The sequence below is a fragment of the Tympanuchus pallidicinctus genome, unplaced genomic scaffold (assembly GCF_026119805.1).
Source record: "Tympanuchus pallidicinctus isolate F22 unplaced genomic scaffold, pur_lepc_1.0 scaffold11, whole genome shotgun sequence".
Classification (NCBI taxonomy): Eukaryota; Metazoa; Chordata; class Aves; order Galliformes; family Phasianidae; genus Tympanuchus; species Tympanuchus pallidicinctus.
Window position 1 is genome coordinate 22,673,826 of NW_026294627.1, and position 22,495 is coordinate 22,696,320.

Sequence of the window (22,495 nt, forward strand, 5' to 3'; positions counted from 1 at the left end):
TATTCATTTAGGATGGTGGCTGAGGAAATGAGGCTGGAGGGCACCTTCCAAAAAATATTCCTAGGGAATAGATAAATATTTTCAGAGTTTACTAAAAAGGATTTGTATGGACACTTGCTCACAGCAATGCTAAACACAACAAGGCCTCCAGATGTCTTACAGCTATCCACAGGAGATCACTGGGTTGTCTGAGTGCAGTGGTGAATGGCTTAATTGTGTTGCAGTCAGTCATAAGAGGCATGAACTTCAGTGCTTGTTGAATCTTCAACGGAGCTGACTTTGCAATCTTGGTTAATATTTGTCTTGTTGTTGAAGAGAGATTGGTCCCTTTTATGTTAAGTGTCTGAAAGTAAGGCACCTGGCCAGAGCCAGGTGTATAGTGTTTAGTAAGCAGAGAAGATAGATAGGGTAAATTGTACTCCAGGGATGTTTCTGTGCACTGGTTATAGGAGTCTAGTTACTTAGCTCAGAATTAAAAATTCCTAAAAATCCTAAATATCAATTAGAATTTCTTTGAATCCTAAAATTAAGTAAATTACACTCCAGCAGTGCCTTTTTTTTTTTTTTCTTTTAATATATAATTTCCTATAGTTACTTTCACTTACTACAGCATTTATTTCAGGCAGAAAAAGGGATTGTTCTCATTACCACAACAGCATGATGAATCTCATGATGTGACGTGGTCTCTTCCCCTCTGTGCATACTTTGTCTGCCATCCACACACAGGTTCTATCCACACTTGCATATTTGCTGGGCTTAGTGTTTCATACATGCGTAGCAGAGCAAGGCTGTTGAACTTTACTGGCACACTTCCACCTTTCAGTGTTTAAAGTAGAAAATAAGGACTAAGGAAATTATGTCTCTAAACACACTTTGTATTAATCAAGCCATGCTGGAGTAGCTGGAGTAGAGGCATAGTAGTTGTAGCTGGAGGAAGTAGCTGGAGGAAGCATAATAGAGCACTTCACAGCTCTCAGTTTCCAAGCTCCCAAGAGCACACATTTGCTGGTGCCAAACAGTTGGAACACTGGACACAAAGAACTGCCATTGGGATGGCCCATCTATAGTTATGCTCCCAGTCCTCCTGTACTCAACTCAACTGAAGCTCTGTAGGGAGGAATCACGTTACAGTTATCTTTATGTACAACGATTATAGTGCAGTGAAAATGGAAAACCACAGATGCTATGGTAATAGGTAAGTAAATAGATATTACTCTCATGGCAATGTGTATTGTTTGATATCAACAGGTGGAGAGATGAGGGAAGAGGAACTCAGCAATGTGAAGTTTGTGAAATCTCCTTATGTTGTTGATCTGTCTAACACCAAAAAGTACTTTGTGCCTGGAGCCCCCTTCTCTGTTGTGGTATGCAGTATTTAGCAATCTCTGCCTCCATAGAAATAGGTTTATATTGGTTTGTAAAATTCTTATCTGATCCAAGGGGAATTTTGTAGAAGAGACCTTCAGGAACAGGCCCAACATGGAGCTACTGTTGGTGTTTCTGGTTTGTCTTCAGCTTGAGCAGAGAAATAAAATCAGAAAATGTTGCTTCTGTTTTGGAACTCATCTGTGCACTGTAGCATTACAAGGTTTCATAAAGCCTGTAGCAGACTCTTCTTCACTTCCATACAGAAAGGTTAAAAGAATCATGTTGTATCAGTTTAATCCTGTATCAAATTAAAATTACAAAAACTGAAATACAGAATATTGACTTTTATTTTATTTTATTTTATTTAAGTTAGTGAGTTTTAAAACCTGGCAAGTTTTCCTTCAAATTTTTCTACAAGCTGTCGAGGTTAGAAATTCATCTAAAAACAGTTGAAGACAAATATCTCTGGGATCTGATGCTAAATAAAGATCTGGGGCAGCTGTTAATTTTTGTTCATCGATTTTAATCTTAGCTGAGTCCAGACTGAGTCAATTGCTATCCTTTTCCCTATATATCTATAAATGCCTATGTATACAGTTTAATATTTCCTTTTAATTTATAAAAATTAATATATATTTGCTTCTTCTTTGTGGGCATTTTTAAAACCAAAAGTTTCTTTGAAGTAACAGACAAAGATTTTTTTTCAAATAGGCCTCTGTCACTTTGGTTGATGGCTCTCCTGCTGCCTCCTTGCCTGTCACTGCTACTGTCACCATACCTGGAAAGTCCTCCATGAAGAAGACTGCACTTTCTAATAATGATGGCCTAATCCCCCTCACATTTGACATCCCTGCAGATGCCCAGACTCTTCAAGTAGTGGTAAGGAAAACCCAGACATTCATGTTCAAAAGCACTCTGTTAAGAAGAGCTCTTGAAACAATTGCAAATGTCTGTGAAGCTGTTTTGTTTTCATTACGAAAGATGAATTCTTATACCATATTCGCAACTTTATCAAGGTTGTATGAGATATCAGACAGACCAGGGTTTGAGGGATATCTAGTTGAAATGAATGACTTACTCTTGTACTTCAGAGCTTTGAGAGTGTGCATGGCTGGTGACCTTTTTTTGTATGGTTCCAACTTGTATTTTCTTGATATGGGGAATATGAATAGGTCTGTAAGGAATATCACCATGAGAAGTGACAGCAAACAACGAAAAGAGGGCATAGAAAAATATCAGGTGCAATACAGACTAGATCTGTATTTATACCTGATGCTCAGAGGGTGTGATTATATTCACAGTATAAAAACAGAAAAAAAGGCATTGAATTACCACTGTGTGATTTTAAGATATTTATTCTGATTCAGAAAAAGCCATACCTGGAAAATATCAATCACAATACAGCAAGAGACAAAATAAGGTTGGAGAAAAAGTGATGGAAAACCTTGGTCTTTTGATGCCATGTTCTGCTAACGTGGTCTCTGTGGGACCTCATCTCATTTCTCAGCATTTTCAGAGTAACCTGGCATGATGTGAATAGAGTGACACTGCATATTGTCTCTTGAGGGACACTTTACTCACTCTGTCCTTTCCTCCCCTGACAGGTAAAGGCTGAAGAGGGAAAAGAAAGGTTAGAATCACCTGAAACCAGAATCAGAGCTGAAAGATACCAGTCTGCTACCCGTGACTACCTTAGCATCAGCATCCCACATACTGTTTTGGCACCTGGAGATACTTTACGAGTCATCTTAAATGCCATCCATCAGTCTGGCAGTGGGACGATTGACTACTTCTATTATATGGTAAACAGAATAGTGGCATATCAGTAATCTCTTCTAGATACTATACAAGAAAAACTATACTGTCCATCTAGGACAGACAAGGTGATCAGTGTCCTCGCACACCAAGCCTACCAAGAGAGGTTGAGGGAAGTGGGCTTGTGCAGTATGGGGAAGAGCATGAATGAGTTACTACTTCAAATTCCTTGAAGAGAGATTACAGGCATAACAGAAACAAACTTTCCTAGGTGGTACCATGTAATATATTAAGGCACAAAGTCCACATTGTAGCTTGAAAGATTCATTTTGGAAAAATCTTTTCACTAATGATGAATACAACACTGGAAGAATTTTCCTGGACATTTCAGGGAATTGACACTCTCAGAAGCACTCAATACTCACCTAGAGAACATCGTATCTGACCGCTTATGCCAATGATAACCTATCTTTGAGTAGACAGTTAAACTAGAGATTTCCACAAGTGCCTTCCAAAAATATTTCTGCGACTTCGTTATTTACATACATTTTTATTTATCTTTGGACATAATATACACAACTTTGTAATCTCTTTTTTTTTTTTTTCTTCTGAGTAAGAAGACATGGTTATAAATTTTGGTCTGTAGTTACTAATAGTCTAAAGCAAATAGGTGCATGTGTACAACATTTACATAGTAATGTAGATATATATATTAAAAATACTAAATTGAGAGCCTCTCCATCCAATCTGAGCTCTGTTCTTGTAATAAGCCTACTATTTTTTATTGATATAATTCTTATAGATATCTTTTCTTCAGACATTACAAAAATGTCTACCATGCTGTGTGCAGATCATTTATATAAATTAAAGTTTCTACCCCCTAGAAACAGAAAACACAGTCACATTCTAGGGGACCTTGAATATCTCTGAAAATGTCTTTTGAGGATATCTATTGCTTATTACATGAATAATACATGATTCTGAAATTGCCATATTACTTGCAGCTGATGTCAGTTAATGGGCAACTCACAGCTCTCTCCAAAAGAAGATGAAGGGCTGTTGAAGGCATTAGCTATTATGGTGCTAAATAGCATCTTGAAACTGGAACAAAAGATCAGTTCTGCAGATGAAAAAGCCAGGAAAAAATCCTGTTCAGCCAGGACCAGGCACACAAAGTATTTATTCTGCTTAAGGGGACAAAAGCATTCACAGATACATTCCAGGAGCAAATCTGTTGCATGTGAACTGTGTTTAAGTTTCTTTATCTCTCTTCTCATAATTTCCATTGGCAGCTTAAATTCCCCAGGCTGATAAGCAGCACAACAGCAGTTTGCATTTACTTTTAATTGGACCCTTATATATTGGAATAATTGCATCCCAGGGAGTTAAATTTGGGTTTAGAGAGAGGTTGTTTTAATCACAGGGCTGATCACAGCATTGACATTGCTGCTGCTCATTTCTGGGAAGGAGTAGGGCTGGGCAGGCGGGGTGATGGGGGCACTGCCAGAGTAATGAGGCTTTTTCTCAAATTTTGGTCCTTAAATGAAGACTGTGAGGATTTCGGATGAGGTTACAACATAGTTTTGTTTCTTCCTCAAGCCCACTCCTTCTGCATTTAGGAAAGCTGCCTGTGTTTTATTTGCTGACTACTCATGAAAATAGGAAGAAAATGATAAAATAGTACAAGATGGGCAGAAATCATTTAAGGGCCAGGCTGTGATCCTTTACACTGAATAATACTTGGGTAGTTAAAACCTCTCTTTCCAATTCCTCCACATTATCTGAAATATTCAATACAGATGGTAGATAAATACAGTTGATATCTTCCTGAGGGTGATGACCTGTTATTGCAGAACACAGAAGAATGCCATCTCTGAGCCCCTTTTCAAGCAGTAAGACCAAGTGGAGAGAGAGAGACATATTTAGATCTGGGCCACAGGACCCATGCAGCAGAGACTGTTCTCCTAGAGGCTCTGTGCTGGTCTCAGCCAGAATACTGTTGGAGAATTAAAACTGTTAGATGCCATTACAGAATAAAGTTCAAACAAAAATGGCCTCATAAAATGATATATATGCAGATATATAATGTATATACATAATATACATCATATGTCTAATATATATAACAGATAATGCATATAGATTATAAAATTACACAATGTAATGTGTGTTGCATATTCACGATGCTTGATCTCTCTTATGTTTCTTTCTATAGGTTATAGCAAAGGGACAAGCTGAGCTGTTGGGAAGGGTGTCCTCCTCAAACAAAGTAATAAATCTCAAAATCACTCAGAAGATGGTGCCTGCTTTTCGCTTCTTAGCTTACTACTTCATTGCAAACCAGGGCCGTCAAGAGATTGTTGCTGATTCTGTATGGGTAGATGTTATGGATGTCTGTGAAGGAAAGGTAAATTCAGAGCAAGTAGCTTCTGATTTTGCATTCCAAAATAATAACAAAAATATTATCAGCAGAGAGTACAGACCTGGGGTTGAAATATGAAAGGCATGGTGGACATTTTCTTTTTTATTTAAAGAGGGAATCATCGTGATTCTTGATAAAAGGTGCAGCTGGTGAACACTCCCAGGAATGATGTCACAGATAGTCTTTTTCTATAGGACAGGTTATGCCTTGAAGAGATGAAAAACATAATTTCATAAAGGTAAATCCCTGGCCTAGATAATAGAAAAATACAGCAAAATACTAGCAGGACTCCTGAGTGGCAGGATCTCTTGAGAACTCTTTCTTCCTGCAGTGATGTTCATTGAATGAAAGTAGAGTGAATTTACTGGGGGGAAAAAAAAAAGAAATTTAATGCAATTTTTAATGTTTTTATTCCTTTTGAAGCTTTTGTAACGTTTCAAAAATACAATTTTTTCATTTCCTTCCATTAGAAAATGAAATGTGGATAAAATTGAGGTTTCTCTAAGACTTTTTTCACCTTTTATCTTCGTCTTTTTGACACTATAAAGGAAAAATAAAAGAACCCAGAGAGGCTGTGGATGCCCCATCCCTGCAGGCATTCAAGGCCAGGCTGGATGTGGCTCTGGGCAGCCTGGTCTGGTGGTTGGCAACCCTGCCCATGGCAGGAGGATTGAAATGAGATGATCTTTGAGGTTCTTTTCAACCCAGACCATTCTAAGTTTCTATGAACATTTTTTACAGTAGCATGAAACAGAATTACTGAAGTGTCAACAATTCAAAATAACTTCTGTTTCCATTGGAAAATAACAAAAAAGGAGCAAATTCCCTACACATACTTTTAATTCACATTGGTGCTTATGTCCCATTGTAAGATAACATCCAGATATATCTGTTAACCTTCCTCATAGTGCCCCAGTAGTGGTTATCTGCCAAAAGGTAGGATCCCAAGCAGAAACACTGCCTCGTGCTGCTGACGCAGTACTGTCTGCCCAGAGAGCGCCTGCATTTCATTAACAAATATGACATTTTATGACATATGACATCTTTCAAGGAAAGACTGGATGTTGTGTTAAGGGACATGGTTTAGTAGGAGCTATTGGGAATAGGTGAACGGTTGGACTGGGTGATCTTTTAGGTCTTTTCCAACTTTGGTGATTCTATGATTCTATGATTCTATGATTTTTGTTTCAATATTTTCTATTTAGATTAAAGTGAGAACAGAACATGAGATATATGAACCAACCGACAACGTCAAATTACAGATTGAAACGGACCATGCGGGAACTGTTGCCTTAGCTGTGGTTGATAAAGCAGTGTTTATTCTGAACAAGAAAAATAAACTCACATCCAAAAAAGTAAGATAACTTTAGAAAGAAAATATCATGCTTTCTAGCCAGGAAAATTTTTCCATGACTAATGAGAGGATTAAAATGAAATTAATGGTTAAATGCTTAATCCAAACTTTGCTAAACTTGAAAGTGCTTTTGCTCTTGCAGTTTAAGATGCATTTAAATGAGAAGTTTGGCAATTCCCATGTTACAGCAGATAATTTTGTAAATTAAAAAAAAAAAAAATTAATTGAAATTATTCCACAACCAAAACATCCCTCAACTTTAATCTTTGTTTCCACATACAGTTTATACCAAGTTTCTGCAAGTTAAAGGCAATGAGAATGTGATTATAATAGTAATAATAAACTTGCAAGTATGTACACAACATGAAATCTATGGTGTTTTATTTGGCAGGTATTTAAGGCAATGAATTCATATGATCTTGGATGTTCCGCAGGCGGTGGTGCAGATAGTGCTCAAGTTTTTACTGATGTTGGTCTTGCCTTTTTATCAGACACAATTCAATCCAATGTTCGGGAAGGTAAGTGAAACCTGTCCTTTACCTTAGATGTTCATACAAATCAATCTACACTTGGGGAAGTTGATTGCTTAAAAATTAGAAACATTTTATCATGCAGTTGTAAGAGCTGGTGTCCCTGTGGATTTTTATTTTCCCGTTCTTCTGCTGCGTGCTGGCAGCTCAGACAGCCCAGATGTTGGCTGCTGGTCCACTGGTACCAGCTCACTTGGAGTAGGGCAACAGTTGGCTGGGACTGAAAGCAATATGTCTTCTGTAAATGAGATGTGTCCTAGTAAGGCTCTTCCAGGATTGACATGAATTATTTGACTATTATTGTCATGTCAAAACCAAACTCTTCTATTCTGCCTTTCCAGGGTATACCTGCCTCCAGGCTACCAGAAGGGAGAAGAGATCTTTGGATTTCCGGAAGAAAATGTTAGGAATTGGTATGTCCATTCACCTGGGTGGCATGAAAGGACTAGTGGGGATAGCTGATATCAAGGTGATATTTGATATTTCCTTGCCAAGTCACCGGAACTTTTGATTCAGTGACTTTCTTCAAAAACGAGAGTAGAGCCATGAATGTTCATACCATGATATTTAATTCCAATGTGCCACATTCTTAATCCAAAGAGAAAGCTTATACTGGATGTGATGTGATATGTTCTTTGCTGTACTATTCTGTGGTCTGATTTTAGGATGGAGCACAGGTTTCTGGTTATAGGTAGACTATTGCAATGTTAATTAATCTTAACTGCAAATAACAGCAGGAATCAACACCTTTCTGCTTCCTACTGTTTCCACACCTCTAATTATGGCCTTCAATTATGTTGCAGCTAGCAAATATCAAGATGCTGATGTACGCAAATGCTGTGAAGATGGAATGAAATTAAATGCCATGAAGTATTCTTGTTCGAAAAGGTTAACGAGAGTGACTGGCCCTCCCAAATGCAGAGAAGCTTTCAAGGCCTGTTGTGAAAGTGCCACAGCCCTCCGGAAGGAGGAGGCAGCGAAGAGGAGAACAGCAGTGAGCTTGGCACGAAGTAAAAAATGATATACCACTGTCTAAAGAAAATTACCCTTCAGAGAGGGGCAAAGGAAAGCTAAGGGTTGTTTAATCATTCGTGGCATTTCCATCAGTGGTGCTATCACTATAACTCCTGAGTATCTCTAAAGGGCTGTCTTCAGTTAGGAACAATTTTATTTCTGTCTTTCTTCCTTTCTTCTCCCCAAAGTCTCTTTCTCTGATCCAACAGCCATGTCACAAAAAAAACCCAAAACTCTTCACATTGAAAATGATCATATTCAGAGACTTTGCCCTCATTACTTAAGGGGAATTTTTTCTCGGTTGGCATCATACCGTTGTTGAACATAGAGAGAAAAAATATCTTTTCTCAATGACAAGAATCTTTGGTCATTGCATCTCTCTCTCCCCCCCTCCCCCCTTTTTTTAATGCGTAAGATGAAACCCAGATGAATTCATTTAGACTGCTTTTCAGTGCTACCTTCTTTTTGACTAAAGCTCTGCAAGACATTGTATGGTCAGCAAGAGAAGTCTTCAAAAGAGAAATCTCACTTTTGTTTTATAGACTATGATAAGGAAGAAGAAATCTTTGAGGAAATGACTCTCAATTTGCGCAGTTATTTTCCTGAAAGCTGGTGGTGGCAATTCAAAGAAGTGAAAAATCCTGGAAACCATAGGTACTGTAATTACCTGACTAGATGAATGCATCAAAGTTTTAACAATAATGTGTATGTATAAATATCAGCTTTATATGTTATCTAGTGCAGAAGAATTTAGAATACTTCCAAGTATATTCCAAGTCTTCAGAACTGAGCGAATATTTTTTACCTTATAATACTCAAACTTGGGCACATAACAACATTTGCACGTCATATGTCCATCGTAACGCATTTTGTTTTGTGTTTCTTAGTGTAACCAGCATTGCTCCTGACTCTATAACTACCTGGGAAGTTCAGGCAATAAGCATATCTCCCCAAAAAGGTAAAAGTATTATTATTCTATTGGGTATATTTTGTGAGAATGAATAGAGAATGTTTATTTCTTATGTCAGAGATGCAATGTCAACTTGACAGAGTGAGGTAATCTACTGAAAAACAACCAAGTGTTTGTAGCTTGATTATTCTCTTTTATGCCATATTAAGCTTAACTGGAAGTTAGGGGAGTAAATACATATCTTTGAAAGCAAGGTGAAGTGAGCTATGGAGGGTGGACTGAACAATCAAAAACAGCCTCCTTGTCTTCCAAATCTCAAAACAGTCACATTTGTCTTTCCTGTGACTATGAGAAATGTAGTGACAATAATACTGATTTATAATTTAATATTTCTGGGAGTGAGTTCTGACTGTCTGCACCCAGATAGTGGTCATAGAGCTTATTTACAAAAGTCTAGGAAAGGTCATTGTGTTTTAAACATGGCCTCTGCAGGAAAGCTGGGCCACATTTTACTTACAAAATCTACAAATACTTCTGCCAAATTTTACCTGTCAAGAGCTATGGCTGTTATTCCAAACACCTAATTTCATCAACTGATCTTAAGTGTGTAATTCTCAACTCTTTTTTTTTACTTATCCCAGGATTTTGCATAGCTGATCCTCACAACTTTGATGTTTTCAAAGACTTTTTTGTGTCCTTGAGATTACCATACTCGGTTAAACGACACGAACAACTGGAAATTAAAGCAGTGATTTACAACTATCTGCCCAATGATCTCCAGGTAATATTACCACAGGCTTTCTGGGCAACCCGTGCCAGTGTTTGATACTTCTTGGTGAAATGGTTTTCCCATTTTGTAGATGTAGCATTATGGTGATTTCACTCTGAAGGCCAAGTAAACTTTACCACCTCACTCTCTTCACTCCTCCTCCTCAAAGGAAAAGAGTAAGAAAATGCAATAGAAAGGGGCTCCAGGATTAAGATAAGGACAAGGAGATTCTTTGCCATCATGTACAGAACCGACTCAGTGTAGGGAAATTAATATAATTTATTGTCTATTGCTAACAGAGTAGAGCAGTGAGAAATAAAAGTAAATTATACCTTCTCTACCGCCTACCCTATTCTACCTTCTTTCCCCCAGTGACACAGGAATGAGGGCTGCAGTCATTCCAAAGCTCTTTATCTCTGCTGCTCCTTCATGGCCACTCTGCTGCTGTGCCAGGGTGGGGTCCCTCCCATAGGATACCATTCTCCCTAAACTGATCCCTTCCTTAAATACGTTCTTGTAGAGCACACCCATCATGGCTCATAGGTCAGCTCTGGCAGTGGCAGTCCCTTTTGGACCTGGCTCTGATCTGACATGAGGCAGTGATGGGCTCTGCTCACTGAGGCCACCCCACAGCTACCCTGCTACATTAATGTCGCTATATAAGCCAGTATATGCATAGGAAATTCCTTTTTGTCTTGCAGATATATGTATTGCTCTTTTCTTCTTAAACAATCTCCTTTTAGATCTGTTTCTTACTTCCCATTCTTATTTCAGAATTGGTGGAGCTGGACCATTTTCCTTTGCAGTGATGATCAGTAGTACTGATGGTGGGCATTGCCTTTTCCCGTAGGTCACAGTGAAATTGGATGCAGTGAAGGGGCTGTGCACTGCAGAAGCAACAGGAAAGGCAGTGCAGCTGAAACTGGAGGCTAAGGGGAATTCAGCAACGCCAGCCTATTTCTCAGTTGTTCCACTTATTGTGGGAGAAATTCCAATTACTATTTCTGCTTTGGACTCAAATACTGGGCATAGCGATAGTGTTAGAAAGAACCTCAAGGTGGTGGTAAGTATAGGTAGTCGATGGTGGGCATTTCATTAATACGTTTTCCTCCATTATGTACCAACAACATCCTTCAGTGCACATCTCTTCATCTTTAAATTCCACCTGCTTCATCAATATAAAAAGTATATAAAAAGTATATAAAAAGTCCTTTTCTCTTATGAAGTAAAGATTGAATATACTCATCCAGTGATGTTTTGAGAAGGAAGTAGTCTTTCCTAAGCATGAAGTTTAGCTCTATTATTTTATATCTAACTAATTGACCTCAATTACAAAGACTCATTACAACATCCAGACTCATTACAACATCCAAGTAGCGTATTGAGGGGTATGAAAATTTGCACCATTAATGTCAGTATTGCAGACTTGTACGTAAAGATGATTAATGAGATGATGCAAACCTACTCTTGTTACAGACCATAACTTTTTTAGAGATTGACACTGTCTCAGAGGCAGTGTTACACCAAAGCATTAAAATTGTCTGTAGAAACAGTTTTATAAAAGACAGGCTTTTGGAAAGGGACGTGTGGAAATCAGAAGGGAAAAACCTTTGAGTTTTACCAACATGAGGAACTCAGAAATTGGTGGATTTCATAGAAAACAGGCTTATAAACGTGAGTCCACCTGTGAATTTACCTGCACAGTTCACAAAGCTGAGAACAAACTTTGAAGTTTCATTTTTTCTGGGCTTCAGTTAAAAGAATTTCTTCAAAGGAAATGTATCAGTTATAACAAAAAGTCAGTAAAAAATGATTAGTTTTTCAACTGGAACACTTCAATTCTGTTTTCACGCTTCTTTTTTTTATCTGGAAAGAAATTTCACTCCAAAATAACCTATTTCTGCCACCTGCTGGTCTGAGGCAGATGTGAAGATCATGGATTTCATGCAACTTAATTTCAGGTGTGAAATTGCAAAAGTTTTTACTTTTCTTTCTTCATTTGTACAGGCTGAAGGTGTTTTACAAAGAGAAGAACAGACAATTTGCATTAATAGCGACTGTAAGTTACACTTGGAGTTAGACATAGATGAGATCTTGAGTAGGAATAGGTATTGTGAAGCCTGCTATGAATACGGTGAAATACTTCTTAAGTTAAAAACATTCTTCATTCAAAACATAGCAGTAAGACTCAGGAAAAAATAATTTTTGTATAGATGTTTATAACTGATTTGTATTACCCTTTTTTTTTTTTTGACAGTAGCATTCCTTTTAAGTAGGCTTCTATTTTATTAATCAGTGAGTATAAATGGGGGTAAGAAAAAGAACAACAAAGAATTGAAATTAAAAGCAAAAAAAAAAAAAAATTACTGACTAAAAATTAAATTTAAGAATTATAAGTATCTTTCTTATACATTTCCATTTAACATTCTAATAACAGTTTGCTGTAATAGTCATCAACTGTGAGACATTTAATGAAAAGCATGTTCTAAAATTGAAGTATATTTTTGTGCTTAAAGAGTTTGGATGTTGAACCCTATTTATTTACAGTGAGATCCCATACACTGGACTTCAGCAGACCATCTGACATGGTACCAGGTTCTGAGAGTCACATGTTTGTTAGCCTGAAAGGTAAACATTTTTCATCAATATTTTTCTGGAGGGGAGAACAGACATGCCCCTTTTGCTGTTAGTTTCTGAGCACCAAGTCTTCATTCATTCCTAGGTTTTCTGCCATGATCCAAATGGTCTTTCTTGCATGCCCAGGTTGTTAAAAAAAAGGAGCCCCAAGATTATCCAGCAGCTTACCTCATTCTCATTGCCCCTTCTCATTTGTACTGCACAGAATAATTTGGTCTTACTGTGCCCAAACCAAGGACACTAAGGTCAGAGAAGGGAGGAGTTGCCCATCAGTAGTAACTCCACACTGCATGCAGCCCTGTAGAAGTTAGCTTTATTGTTTGGGAATGAGTATACCATACTCTAATTCATAAGTTCTAGAAATATCTGTTTTTCTAAAGAGAAGATACGTATGTTTTTTACAGATTTATGCTCATGCATACATAATTTAAAAATATGCAGTAGCAGAGCAAATACTCATCAAAGTTAAAAGCAAGTTATCCCAGGAATTGTACAATAATGCATCCTTGATGAAAAGGCTATTTGCTTGCATTTCAAATCCCTGTTCTAAAGTGCTGAGATGCCTAAAATCATCAAATGAGAAAATGGTAAATGTAAAGGTAAAAAATGCCAAACATGTTTGACATTATTAAAGCATGACTATTTTCCCCCCCTGTGAGAGGATCGGTTCTGATTTGACAAGACCTTTCCAGCGAGAACCTGAGGCACCAGTCTTTGCCCCTCTCTTTGCATCCCCACTTTCAACAACCTCAGGACTCTTTCTATTCCATGTTACCTTACTGTCCCACCATTCTCCCTCCAGCTACTCCAGGACCTGGTAGCTCACCCCTGCTCTTCTTCAGCCTTATGAAGTCACAAATGAGTGAAAATAGCTTAACAGGGAGAAGTATCAAGCAACTGTACAATCAGGGCATGCTGGAATGTCAACATATTTTTAATATCACATTTATTAATGTTACACCAGTCAGTTTGAAATGCTATATGTCTTACAAATTATGTCTTTTACAACAGGAAATCCTATGGGTGATTCTGTTGAAAACTGTCTGAGTCTCAATGGAACTGAGAAACTTATTCAAGTGCCCACGGGCTGTGCAGAGCAAACAATGGTGAAAATGGCTCCCACGGTCTATGCTATTGAGTACTTGGATGCCAGTGAGCAGTGGAAGAAATTTGATCCCGAACGAAAGGATGAAGCCATTAAGATGATTGAAAAAGGTACATAGAAAAAAAAAAAGAAAAAAGAAAAAATACAAAACAAAATACAGAAACCAACAAACACTGGCTTTGTTATCTCCCCATATTTTCCCCACACTAAATATTGCTTCTTGCTTGAAGGAGTGAGCATGGTCTTGATACAGTCAAGCAGTAATGCCATTGGTAGCCTCCAGATAGATATGAGAAATGAAACTTGTGAGGAGGATTTGGGTGGCTAACTGCTTGTGTCTGACACTGCAGAGTGCTGACATTCACAGTCCATCCTCTTCCTTGCCTCATCTAGAAGCAGAAAGTAAAATTTAAGTTGATCAACGTCAACTCAGATCAAATAAGCAGCAGAAGGCAGTTGTGGAATGTGAATCATTTCAGGCTAATGCAAATGTGATACAGATATGATACAGATGTTGTTAAGATAATAGCAACCAAGATCAGAAACCAAAACTCATGAGTTTTAAAACTTAACCTGACATGGGTAGATGATATTTTGGATATTTTTTGATTTTGTGCACCGTGAAGTCAACAGCTTGAGAAGTTTTCAATAACGGGGAATAAGTTTCCCAACATTCACCATGGAAAAAATGCCTTGTTAACTATGTATGTATCTATACATACCTACAGTTTTCGGGTTGTTTTCATGGCTTGACTAAATCAAACAAGACAAAGTACCTTGAAAGCCTTGCCTTTTTTTTGTTTGTCGAAGGTCTACTGACCCAAATATTTCATACTTGATGAAAACCTCCATGCACCCAATCCACTAACAGTGCTGAACACATCCATGTTAATAAAAGTGATATATGAAAATTATCAAGAAATATGTATATATTCTAAGCAGTTCTGTGCTGTCTTGTTCATACAGGTTATACAAGACTTCTTGAATTTCAGAAGGATGACGGTTCCTATGGAGCTTTTAAATCAACACCCAGTAGTGTTTGGTAAATGTATTTTTCATAACCAGCTTTGGTTCTTTTTTTGCCTCCTAAAATGCCACTATTACCATTTGATACAAAAATTTTTAGGGGGGAAGGATAAGGGGAAGGTGGGAATGATTTTCAAAGTTTAGTAAGTATGGTATTGCCTATGTACTTTCGTCATGCACAGTCAGTCTTCTAAGAATGTTAATCTTTAGCCCTTTACGAAAGAGAGTTATACAAAGCCCCTGATTATTTTGCGTTTGCCACAGAGTATTCATATTGTCACTGCAGTTCTAATGTTGCACAAGAAATCTCCAGCTTCCAGTGAGCACACTGTGTTCAATATGATTCTATGCAGAGATGGAGTATGCTTGATTTCTAATTAATATATTCTGCAATAAATATATGTCAACACAAGTTTTAAATATTTTCTTTTGTGCAGGTTAACTGCATTCATTGTTAAAGTGCTCACAAGGTGCAAAGAATACATTAGTGTGGAAGACAGTCACATACAGAACTCGATTTTGTACTTGCTTAATCAACAGCAGGCAGATGGTTCATTCCATGACCATCATCCGGTAATGGACAGAAAAATGCAGGTGGGTCATTAGTAATAAGAAGAATTAGTTGCACCTTTAAGGCTGGTAAGGAAAAGGAATAACCCGAATTGCTGAGTATCAAGAATTTATTATTCTTTTTTTTTATTTTTTAAAGAAATCTATAATGTAACAAGTATAAAATCTGTAATGTAAAATGAATCTGCTAATAGATCCACCAAAGAAACATGACTAGTATGTCACCACTTTTACCTTTTCATCCTATCTTGAGTGATTTTGCAGTTTACCTGTATTTCAAGAGGAATTAGAGAATCAGCTCTGAGATCTTTGTGCTTCGTAAAAATTCATGCTTTTTATTTTCATAGGTAGATAGAATAATAACTTATATTTTGTAGAATCATAGAGACACAGAATAATTAATGTTGGAAAAGACCACTAATATCATCTAGTCCAACCCTCTGCCTCGCACCATGCCCACCAAAACATGTGTCTCAGTGTGACATCAACATCAAAGAGGTTTTCTGGAAAACCTCCAAGGACAGAGACTCCACCACCACCCTGGGAAGCCTGTTCCAATACTCTACCACTCTTACTGAGATGAAATTTTTCCTAATATCCAACCTCAAAGGGGTCTCCAGAGTTCTTCTAGTCTAAATCCACCCAGAATAGGACTCATTAGATCAGGTTGCTTAAGGCCATGTCTTGCTGAGTCCTGAAATCTCCAAAGATGAAGACCCCACAGCCTCTCTGAGTGTGTCAGAATTCAAACACTCCAAGTAAAAATAAAAATTCTAGTATTTAATAAGAATTTTCAAGAGTGTACATTAGCCTATACATCTTCTGTAAGTACCCAGAAACACAAAATTTTTACTCCCATGCACATGGGTTATAAAAATGCCTCTTTCAAAATCCATCAAAAATGCAGTTACCTTTGCATGGGCCTTACAAGGGAAAATAACCATTTTGTTAATATTTTTTAAAACACTTGAGTAGCTTTTACCCTCAAAGCCAGTATAGTTACTGTTAAAACCAATCAGCTGAAAAACTGGCCAAAGAGCTTTTAACCTGTCTGCATTGAGATACTTATCTTCTATTTGACATTTACTTCAGAAACTGCTTGCAGTTGTGCAGAGACTTACAATCTCTCTATGCAAACAATCTCTGCTTCTCTAAGCATTTGAGGTTGAGTGAAAGAGAAGGGTCATAATGATCCAGTTGTCAAAGAAGAGCATGAGCAAAAGAACGAGAAAGAAGAACAGGAATGAACATGCACCTCTTCAGGGAACAAGAAAGCTAGATACTGTATATAGCTTATCAGGAAGTAAAATGATAAATGAACTGGTAATGCTGTATATATCCCTTACAAGCAAAAAGCTCAGGATTTTAAAGAACTCTTGAGTTTATAAGCAGTAGGTGAGAAAGTGAAACAGTTTTAGGGAACTGAAGACAGGACTGCTCCAATCAAAAACTGGAAATTTTTTAAAAGCGAGTTAATTAGATATTTTTTTTTACCAGATAAAGGACGTGGGATTCCCAGTCTCTTAATGTTGCCTAATTAAATTTACCATAGAAGAAGATACGCTTTTACTGGACAAGAATTACTGAGTAAAGTTAAAGGGTGAAATTACATGTTTTGTTGTTTAAGGATTTGACAGGGGGGGTCCTTGTCTTCATGGAAAGTTATTTTCTAAGTTTAATCATAAGAAAGTACACGTGGCTTTACATTTTCATGTTTCATCTTCCAGGGTGGCATTGAGTCAGCGGGAGAAGATTTGGCATTGACAGCCTTTGTAACTATAGCATTGCAGCAGACTCTACAGGCTTACAAAGAATCACCCAATGTGGTAGGATGCCTGACTTTTTATCTTTAAGCTTGAAGGCTATTGCACGGTGGCACGTTCACCCCACTGTTTTAAAGTGCTGTGGATGGGAAGGTAATATTCTGTTTACCAAGTCTGTGATGGATAAGAAAAGTTGCAGTGAGCTAATGTACAGCAAAGTATTTTGAACTGCACACTCCCTCATTGATGTCTTTAATCACAAAACAGCAGTTATTAAAAACGTGTAAAAAATTACTACACGGGAGTATTCTAATTTCTGAGTGCTTCCACCAGCAGGAACAGTAGGTGTGGATGATATTTTCAGATGAATCCATTCTGTTTTCACAGGCAGAAGCTGTTAGAAGATCAGTGGTTTACATGAATAATGAACTTCCTGGAAATACTGACTGCTATTCTACAGTTGTTGCTGCTTATGCTTTGACGCTTGTTGAGCCTGATAGTTCTCAGTCCCTGAGTGCAACAGAAAAATTAAGGAGCTGTTCTGTTTTTAATGCAGGTACTAGTAACTATTCTTAAAAATTCAACTTGTAGTTAAAGTGCTTTGAGCACTCTGATATGCTAATAAAGCAAATTCACATAAATGAAAGGCGTTTAATTTTTATAAAAGTGTGAATGTATACGTGCAATGTAATTAATTCAATTACATAATTATATATAAATGCTAAAATTATATGTAATTTGTGTAATTGGAATCAATATAAATTAACAGTTTAGCATTGAGGATGTTGCATTGCGGTCCTGTCTGTTACTGAAGATGGAACAAAGTCATGGAATATAGAAATCTACATTTTCTTCTTCTCTTGCTGCTTCCAAAGTTTCCACACCCCTAAATTGTATCCAAAAAGAAAAAGGAAAAAAAAAAGAAAAAGTACAAGTTGTTGAAAAATAAGTAATTATTAATAGACAGTGGGAACAAGCAGCTCCATGTGGGAGCAGTACAGAATGGATTGGTGAGTAAAAGGGAAGATATCTTTCCCCGCCTGCCCACCTCCAGAGCTTCTCACTAGTACACTAGTCCACATGGAGTTCCAGCTCCGTGTGGACATCACCTCTTCCCTTTTGGAGCATGGCTGGGGTCAGTGTTGAGTTGGTGTATGACAGTGACCACCTATATGACCACCTGCTTTCATGACAGCACTTGTGTTTTGTAGTTCCTTGGTATTATGACATGCAATATCTATTGTGTAAAACAGCAGCCATTTCTGGCTAATATCTTTACCAATGACATTCTAGACTGAGTTACTCTTTCAGCAAACCAGCAGCGCTACTGGGGAAATGGCAACAATGCAATCTCAGTAGAAACCACTGCCTATGCTTTGCTTCAAACACTGCTCTTGGAAGATATGGAGTATGCAATGCCTATTGCTACGTGGCTGACAGAAAGAAAGAATTATGGTGGAGGATTCTGCTCTACACAGGTACCGGACCACCAGCCAGCATGGCATTTCAAGGGGTAGAAAAATGGTAGTTCCATAAGGGCTTTATCATTCAAGTGTGAAAGCATAGTAATAATTCATCTCAAATCTCTTCAGTTCATGAAGCACCAAAAAATCTGTCCCTTAATAACCTTATGAGCCTTTATGAAGATTTATGGTAGCCAGAGGTTGGGCCTGCAGTGTTTTGGGGATTTTAATGACAAAGGAAGAAGGGAGAAACAAAATGAACAGTACATGCAGGTGGGAACAGACACAGAACTTCAAATCAGCATAATAGATAGAACTGAAGAACAGCTTTAGATTACTGATCAACCATATGTACTCTTGAAATAATCTAGCATAATTTGGGGGCATTATTTTGTTTGTTGTTGTTGTTGTTCTGTTTTGGTTTTTTTTTCATTTTTGTCTCAACTAGGACACAGTGGTGGCCCTGGAAGCAATGTCAGCATACAGCATAAAGACGCTGAATACTATTCCCACCAACCTGACTGTAAGAATAGGAGCACCTGGAAGGAGAGAGGACTACACTATTACTTTGACTGATACTAACGAAGGGATTCAGAAGAAGCTGGAGGTACACAATTATTCTTTGTTCAGTATTTTTTGCTCAAACAGGAGAAGCAGTGGACTGCTTGGGTAGCTTTTCTCACGTTAAGCTATCATTTATTTTTCAGTAATCCAATCTGTAAAAAACAACCAAATAATCTTTTTAAAGAAAAAAAATAAATCAACATGCGCCTAGAAACAGAGTTTATAGGTCCTTCCACCCCCCTCCAAAAACATGTGAACATTCTCCATCAGTGGAGAGAAGCCAGGAGAACAATCTAAGTCTTGCTAAGGAATGAGGCAGAAGAGAGCAGGGGAATATTCTGATATTCACAGTGTTGGGATCTGAGGAAATGTCATATCCTGGCTATAGAGGGAATAAAGAACTCAGGAAAAATTTGTCTCCTGAGCCACAGAACAGCAGAACAAGATGTTCCAGCCCAGCACACTGAAAATCCCATTAGATGTGGGGTCTCATAACCCCTTTCTTAAATATAGATTTCCCATATCTTCTGAGGTGAAAGACACAGAAGACTGTTTTGATCACAGGAAAGCAATAGATAAAATGCTGAGCACACACTAAATTTTTACTGTTTTGCTTTTGCTTGCAGTTCGAACTTGGGAGAAAACTACAAGTGTCTGTACAAGGCAGAGGAAACGGGACAATGAGTGTAAGCCATAAATTGGAAATTCAGATTCCAGGTGGACTTCTTTCATTCCCTTTTTGAACACCAAGGGGCACTATTTCCCATGTCTTCATTCTTTCCATTCCTACCACCTAGTTTCTAAAATTCATGGCAAGCAAACTGCCCTGGTAGGAAATACTGCCTATTTTTAACATCATGAAATCCATGAAGTGTTAATTAGAACGATCCAAAGAAGTGTTGGGAGTTGGAAAGATCCTTCTGTGATGAGGATGGAGAATAGTGTCAGAGGTCTCAGGGAATTCGAGGTTTGCACACAGACCTCTCCTGCTTTACCCAGGGCAGTTCTCTGTGACTAATTAGTGCCTCTGAGAGACTTGTGTTTCCCTCCACGCTCCAAGTCTCATCAACATTTGCTAAAGCCCTGGAAGAGCAAATCACATGTCATTTAAATGATATTTTTATGAGTTTGATGTCTGTGCTTTTGTCTTAGATATTGAAAATGTACTGGTCACCTGAGCTGAAAAACAATACATGTAATGACCTGATTTTGACAGTGGAAGTGGAAGGAAGGATTAAGTATTCTGGTAAGTGAAAAGTGGTTGAAACTCAAAGGTAACACGTTTGGATAATAATTAGTCAATGACTTTCCAGCTTTGGAGAATGGGAATAAATGAGTGAAGCAAGGAAAGAGAGAGGTCTCTGAAACCTGCATAGCTATAGTTGCATTCAGTTTATTAATATTTTGAATAATTTAATAACTCACACAATAACTGTGGGTGCAGAGAGTACCTAACAGGTACATTGCTACTATTGTTAACTCTTCTATGTTACCTGGAAGAGAGGGAGATTAACTCCTATCATTTTGTTCTTGGCTCCCATGCAGGGAGCTCAATTATTCCACTAATAAGGGACCTATCTAGCAGCCATAGAGTATCTTTGGGGCAGTTTTGCTTTAGGTGTTTTCATATAGTCAAGACTATGTTTTCATTTCTCTGAAGCATAGATTCTCTGCCTATGTCTGCATTTGTCTGCATTTTTTTTTTTTCTGTTTGAATAGGTAACTTTTTTAGGCAAGGGTTGTACTTTATATGTGAATAGATGGCACAAACCCCATTCTTAGCTAGATCTGCTGACTCTTACTAAAATTGTTGCTCAAATTTTAACTCTAAATTGATTAGAAACACTGAGATGGTGTAACACAAACTTAATAAAATCCCATAGAGGTAGCGTGACTGTCCATTTTATCTATCATTGTATAAACAAACAAATAAATAAATAAATGAAATTACAAGAACTTCAGTCAAATTTTTGCATGGCTGATTGTGTCTATCACCAACAGACACTGTATACTCCGAGGAAAATTATGATGATGAAGATTATCTTGCTTCAGACTCCAGTGATTCTGAGACCCTATCTAGAATAGACTGGTTTGATATCCGCAGCAGAAGGAAAAGGGATGTGATCTCACCCAGTAAAACAGAATCTCTGCAGTACAAAATCTGTGTCAGGTAGGTCTGGAGATCAGCCTCTCATTAGCACATATCTTCATTTTTGTTTGCAGTTCTTCTTGGTCACCTTTTTCATATCCATGAATTCAGCATCCAAGCTGGTAACCTTCTGTAGTTGCACATAAATGGAGAGAATCTGCATCCTTATATCCACAGCAGAAAAGTCAGTTTCCAAGCAAAGTACATTTAGATGGTTTATATAGACTTCAAACGCCCATTTCAGGATCTGCCCCAACAAATTCACTGGCAATATTTGGCTCTCTGGGGATACTCAGAGTATCCTGGCTGTCTAATCATTTGAAAGATGTCTTTTATGTATGAGCCAGGCTTTTTTCAGTGATTGTACAGGGACAGGACAAGAGGCAGTGGGAGCATAAGATCTAAACATCAGGAGGCATTTCTTCACTGTGTGGGTGATGTAGCACTCCACTAGGCTTCCCAGAGATGTTGTGTAGTCTGCTTTCTTGGAGATCTTCCTAAGTCATATTATTATGGTCCTGGGCAACCCATAATAGGTGTCCCCGTTTGAGCAAGGAGGTTGGATTAGATTACCTCTTCCAACATCAACCATCCTGTGATTCTGTGGTTAATAAAGTAAATACAATAACACATCTACAGTGTTTCATTGTTTTTTGGAGAGAGATTATTACTTCCTTCATGGATGCAACTCTGGCCTCCATAGAAAAGAAAATGTGTCTTCTACTATGTAGAGAGGAAAGAGAGGAGAAATGATATCCTAAAGTTGTGGCCAACATCAAGAAGCAGAAAAGGGAGAAAGAAATTCCCTAGTGCAGAATAAAACTGCTTTTGTTCCCTCTCACAGCTTGGCAAGTATTGCAGAAGCATGAAAATGTAGGTGGCAAGGGGAAATGATTTTAAGTTGAAGGAAGAAAGATTTAGGGAGAAATTCTTTACAGAGAGTGGTGAGGTGCTGGCACAGGCTGCCCAGAGAGGTTGTGGATGCCCCATCCCTGGAGGTGTTCAAGGCCAGTTTGGATGGGGCCCTGGGCAGCCTGGTCTGGTAATAAATGGGTAGGTTGGTGGCCCTGCGTGTGGTGGATGGTTGGAGATTCAT

At 37.9% G+C, this 22,495-nt stretch overlaps 1 protein-coding gene across 1 annotated transcript in view; it reads left to right on the top strand.

Annotated features, from left to right (window-relative positions):
* LOC128074725 (complement C4-like) overlaps positions 1-22,495 on the top strand; it is a 42,073-nt gene that overhangs the window by 10,459 nt on the left and 9,119 nt on the right. Inside the window, exons 10-33 of the mRNA XM_052670786.1 lie at positions 1,249-1,364; positions 2,080-2,247; positions 2,973-3,170; positions 5,339-5,530; positions 6,751-6,900; positions 7,291-7,417; positions 7,771-7,842; positions 8,233-8,439; positions 8,986-9,097; positions 9,331-9,401; positions 9,995-10,134; positions 10,973-11,185; positions 12,130-12,181; positions 12,670-12,750; positions 13,771-13,974; positions 14,831-14,906; positions 15,328-15,484; positions 17,188-17,286; positions 17,611-17,779; positions 18,535-18,701; positions 19,135-19,293; positions 19,877-19,936; positions 20,403-20,496; positions 21,252-21,420. Coding sequence (XP_052526746.1) covers positions 1,249-1,364; positions 2,080-2,247; positions 2,973-3,170; positions 5,339-5,530; positions 6,751-6,900; positions 7,291-7,417; positions 7,771-7,842; positions 8,233-8,439; positions 8,986-9,097; positions 9,331-9,401; positions 9,995-10,134; positions 10,973-11,185; positions 12,130-12,181; positions 12,670-12,750; positions 13,771-13,974; positions 14,831-14,906; positions 15,328-15,484; positions 17,188-17,286; positions 17,611-17,779; positions 18,535-18,701; positions 19,135-19,293; positions 19,877-19,936; positions 20,403-20,496; positions 21,252-21,420 — 3,253 coding nt within the window. The remainder of the gene's footprint in view (positions 1-1,248; positions 1,365-2,079; positions 2,248-2,972; positions 3,171-5,338; positions 5,531-6,750; positions 6,901-7,290; positions 7,418-7,770; positions 7,843-8,232; positions 8,440-8,985; positions 9,098-9,330; positions 9,402-9,994; positions 10,135-10,972; positions 11,186-12,129; positions 12,182-12,669; positions 12,751-13,770; positions 13,975-14,830; positions 14,907-15,327; positions 15,485-17,187; positions 17,287-17,610; positions 17,780-18,534; positions 18,702-19,134; positions 19,294-19,876; positions 19,937-20,402; positions 20,497-21,251; positions 21,421-22,495) is intronic.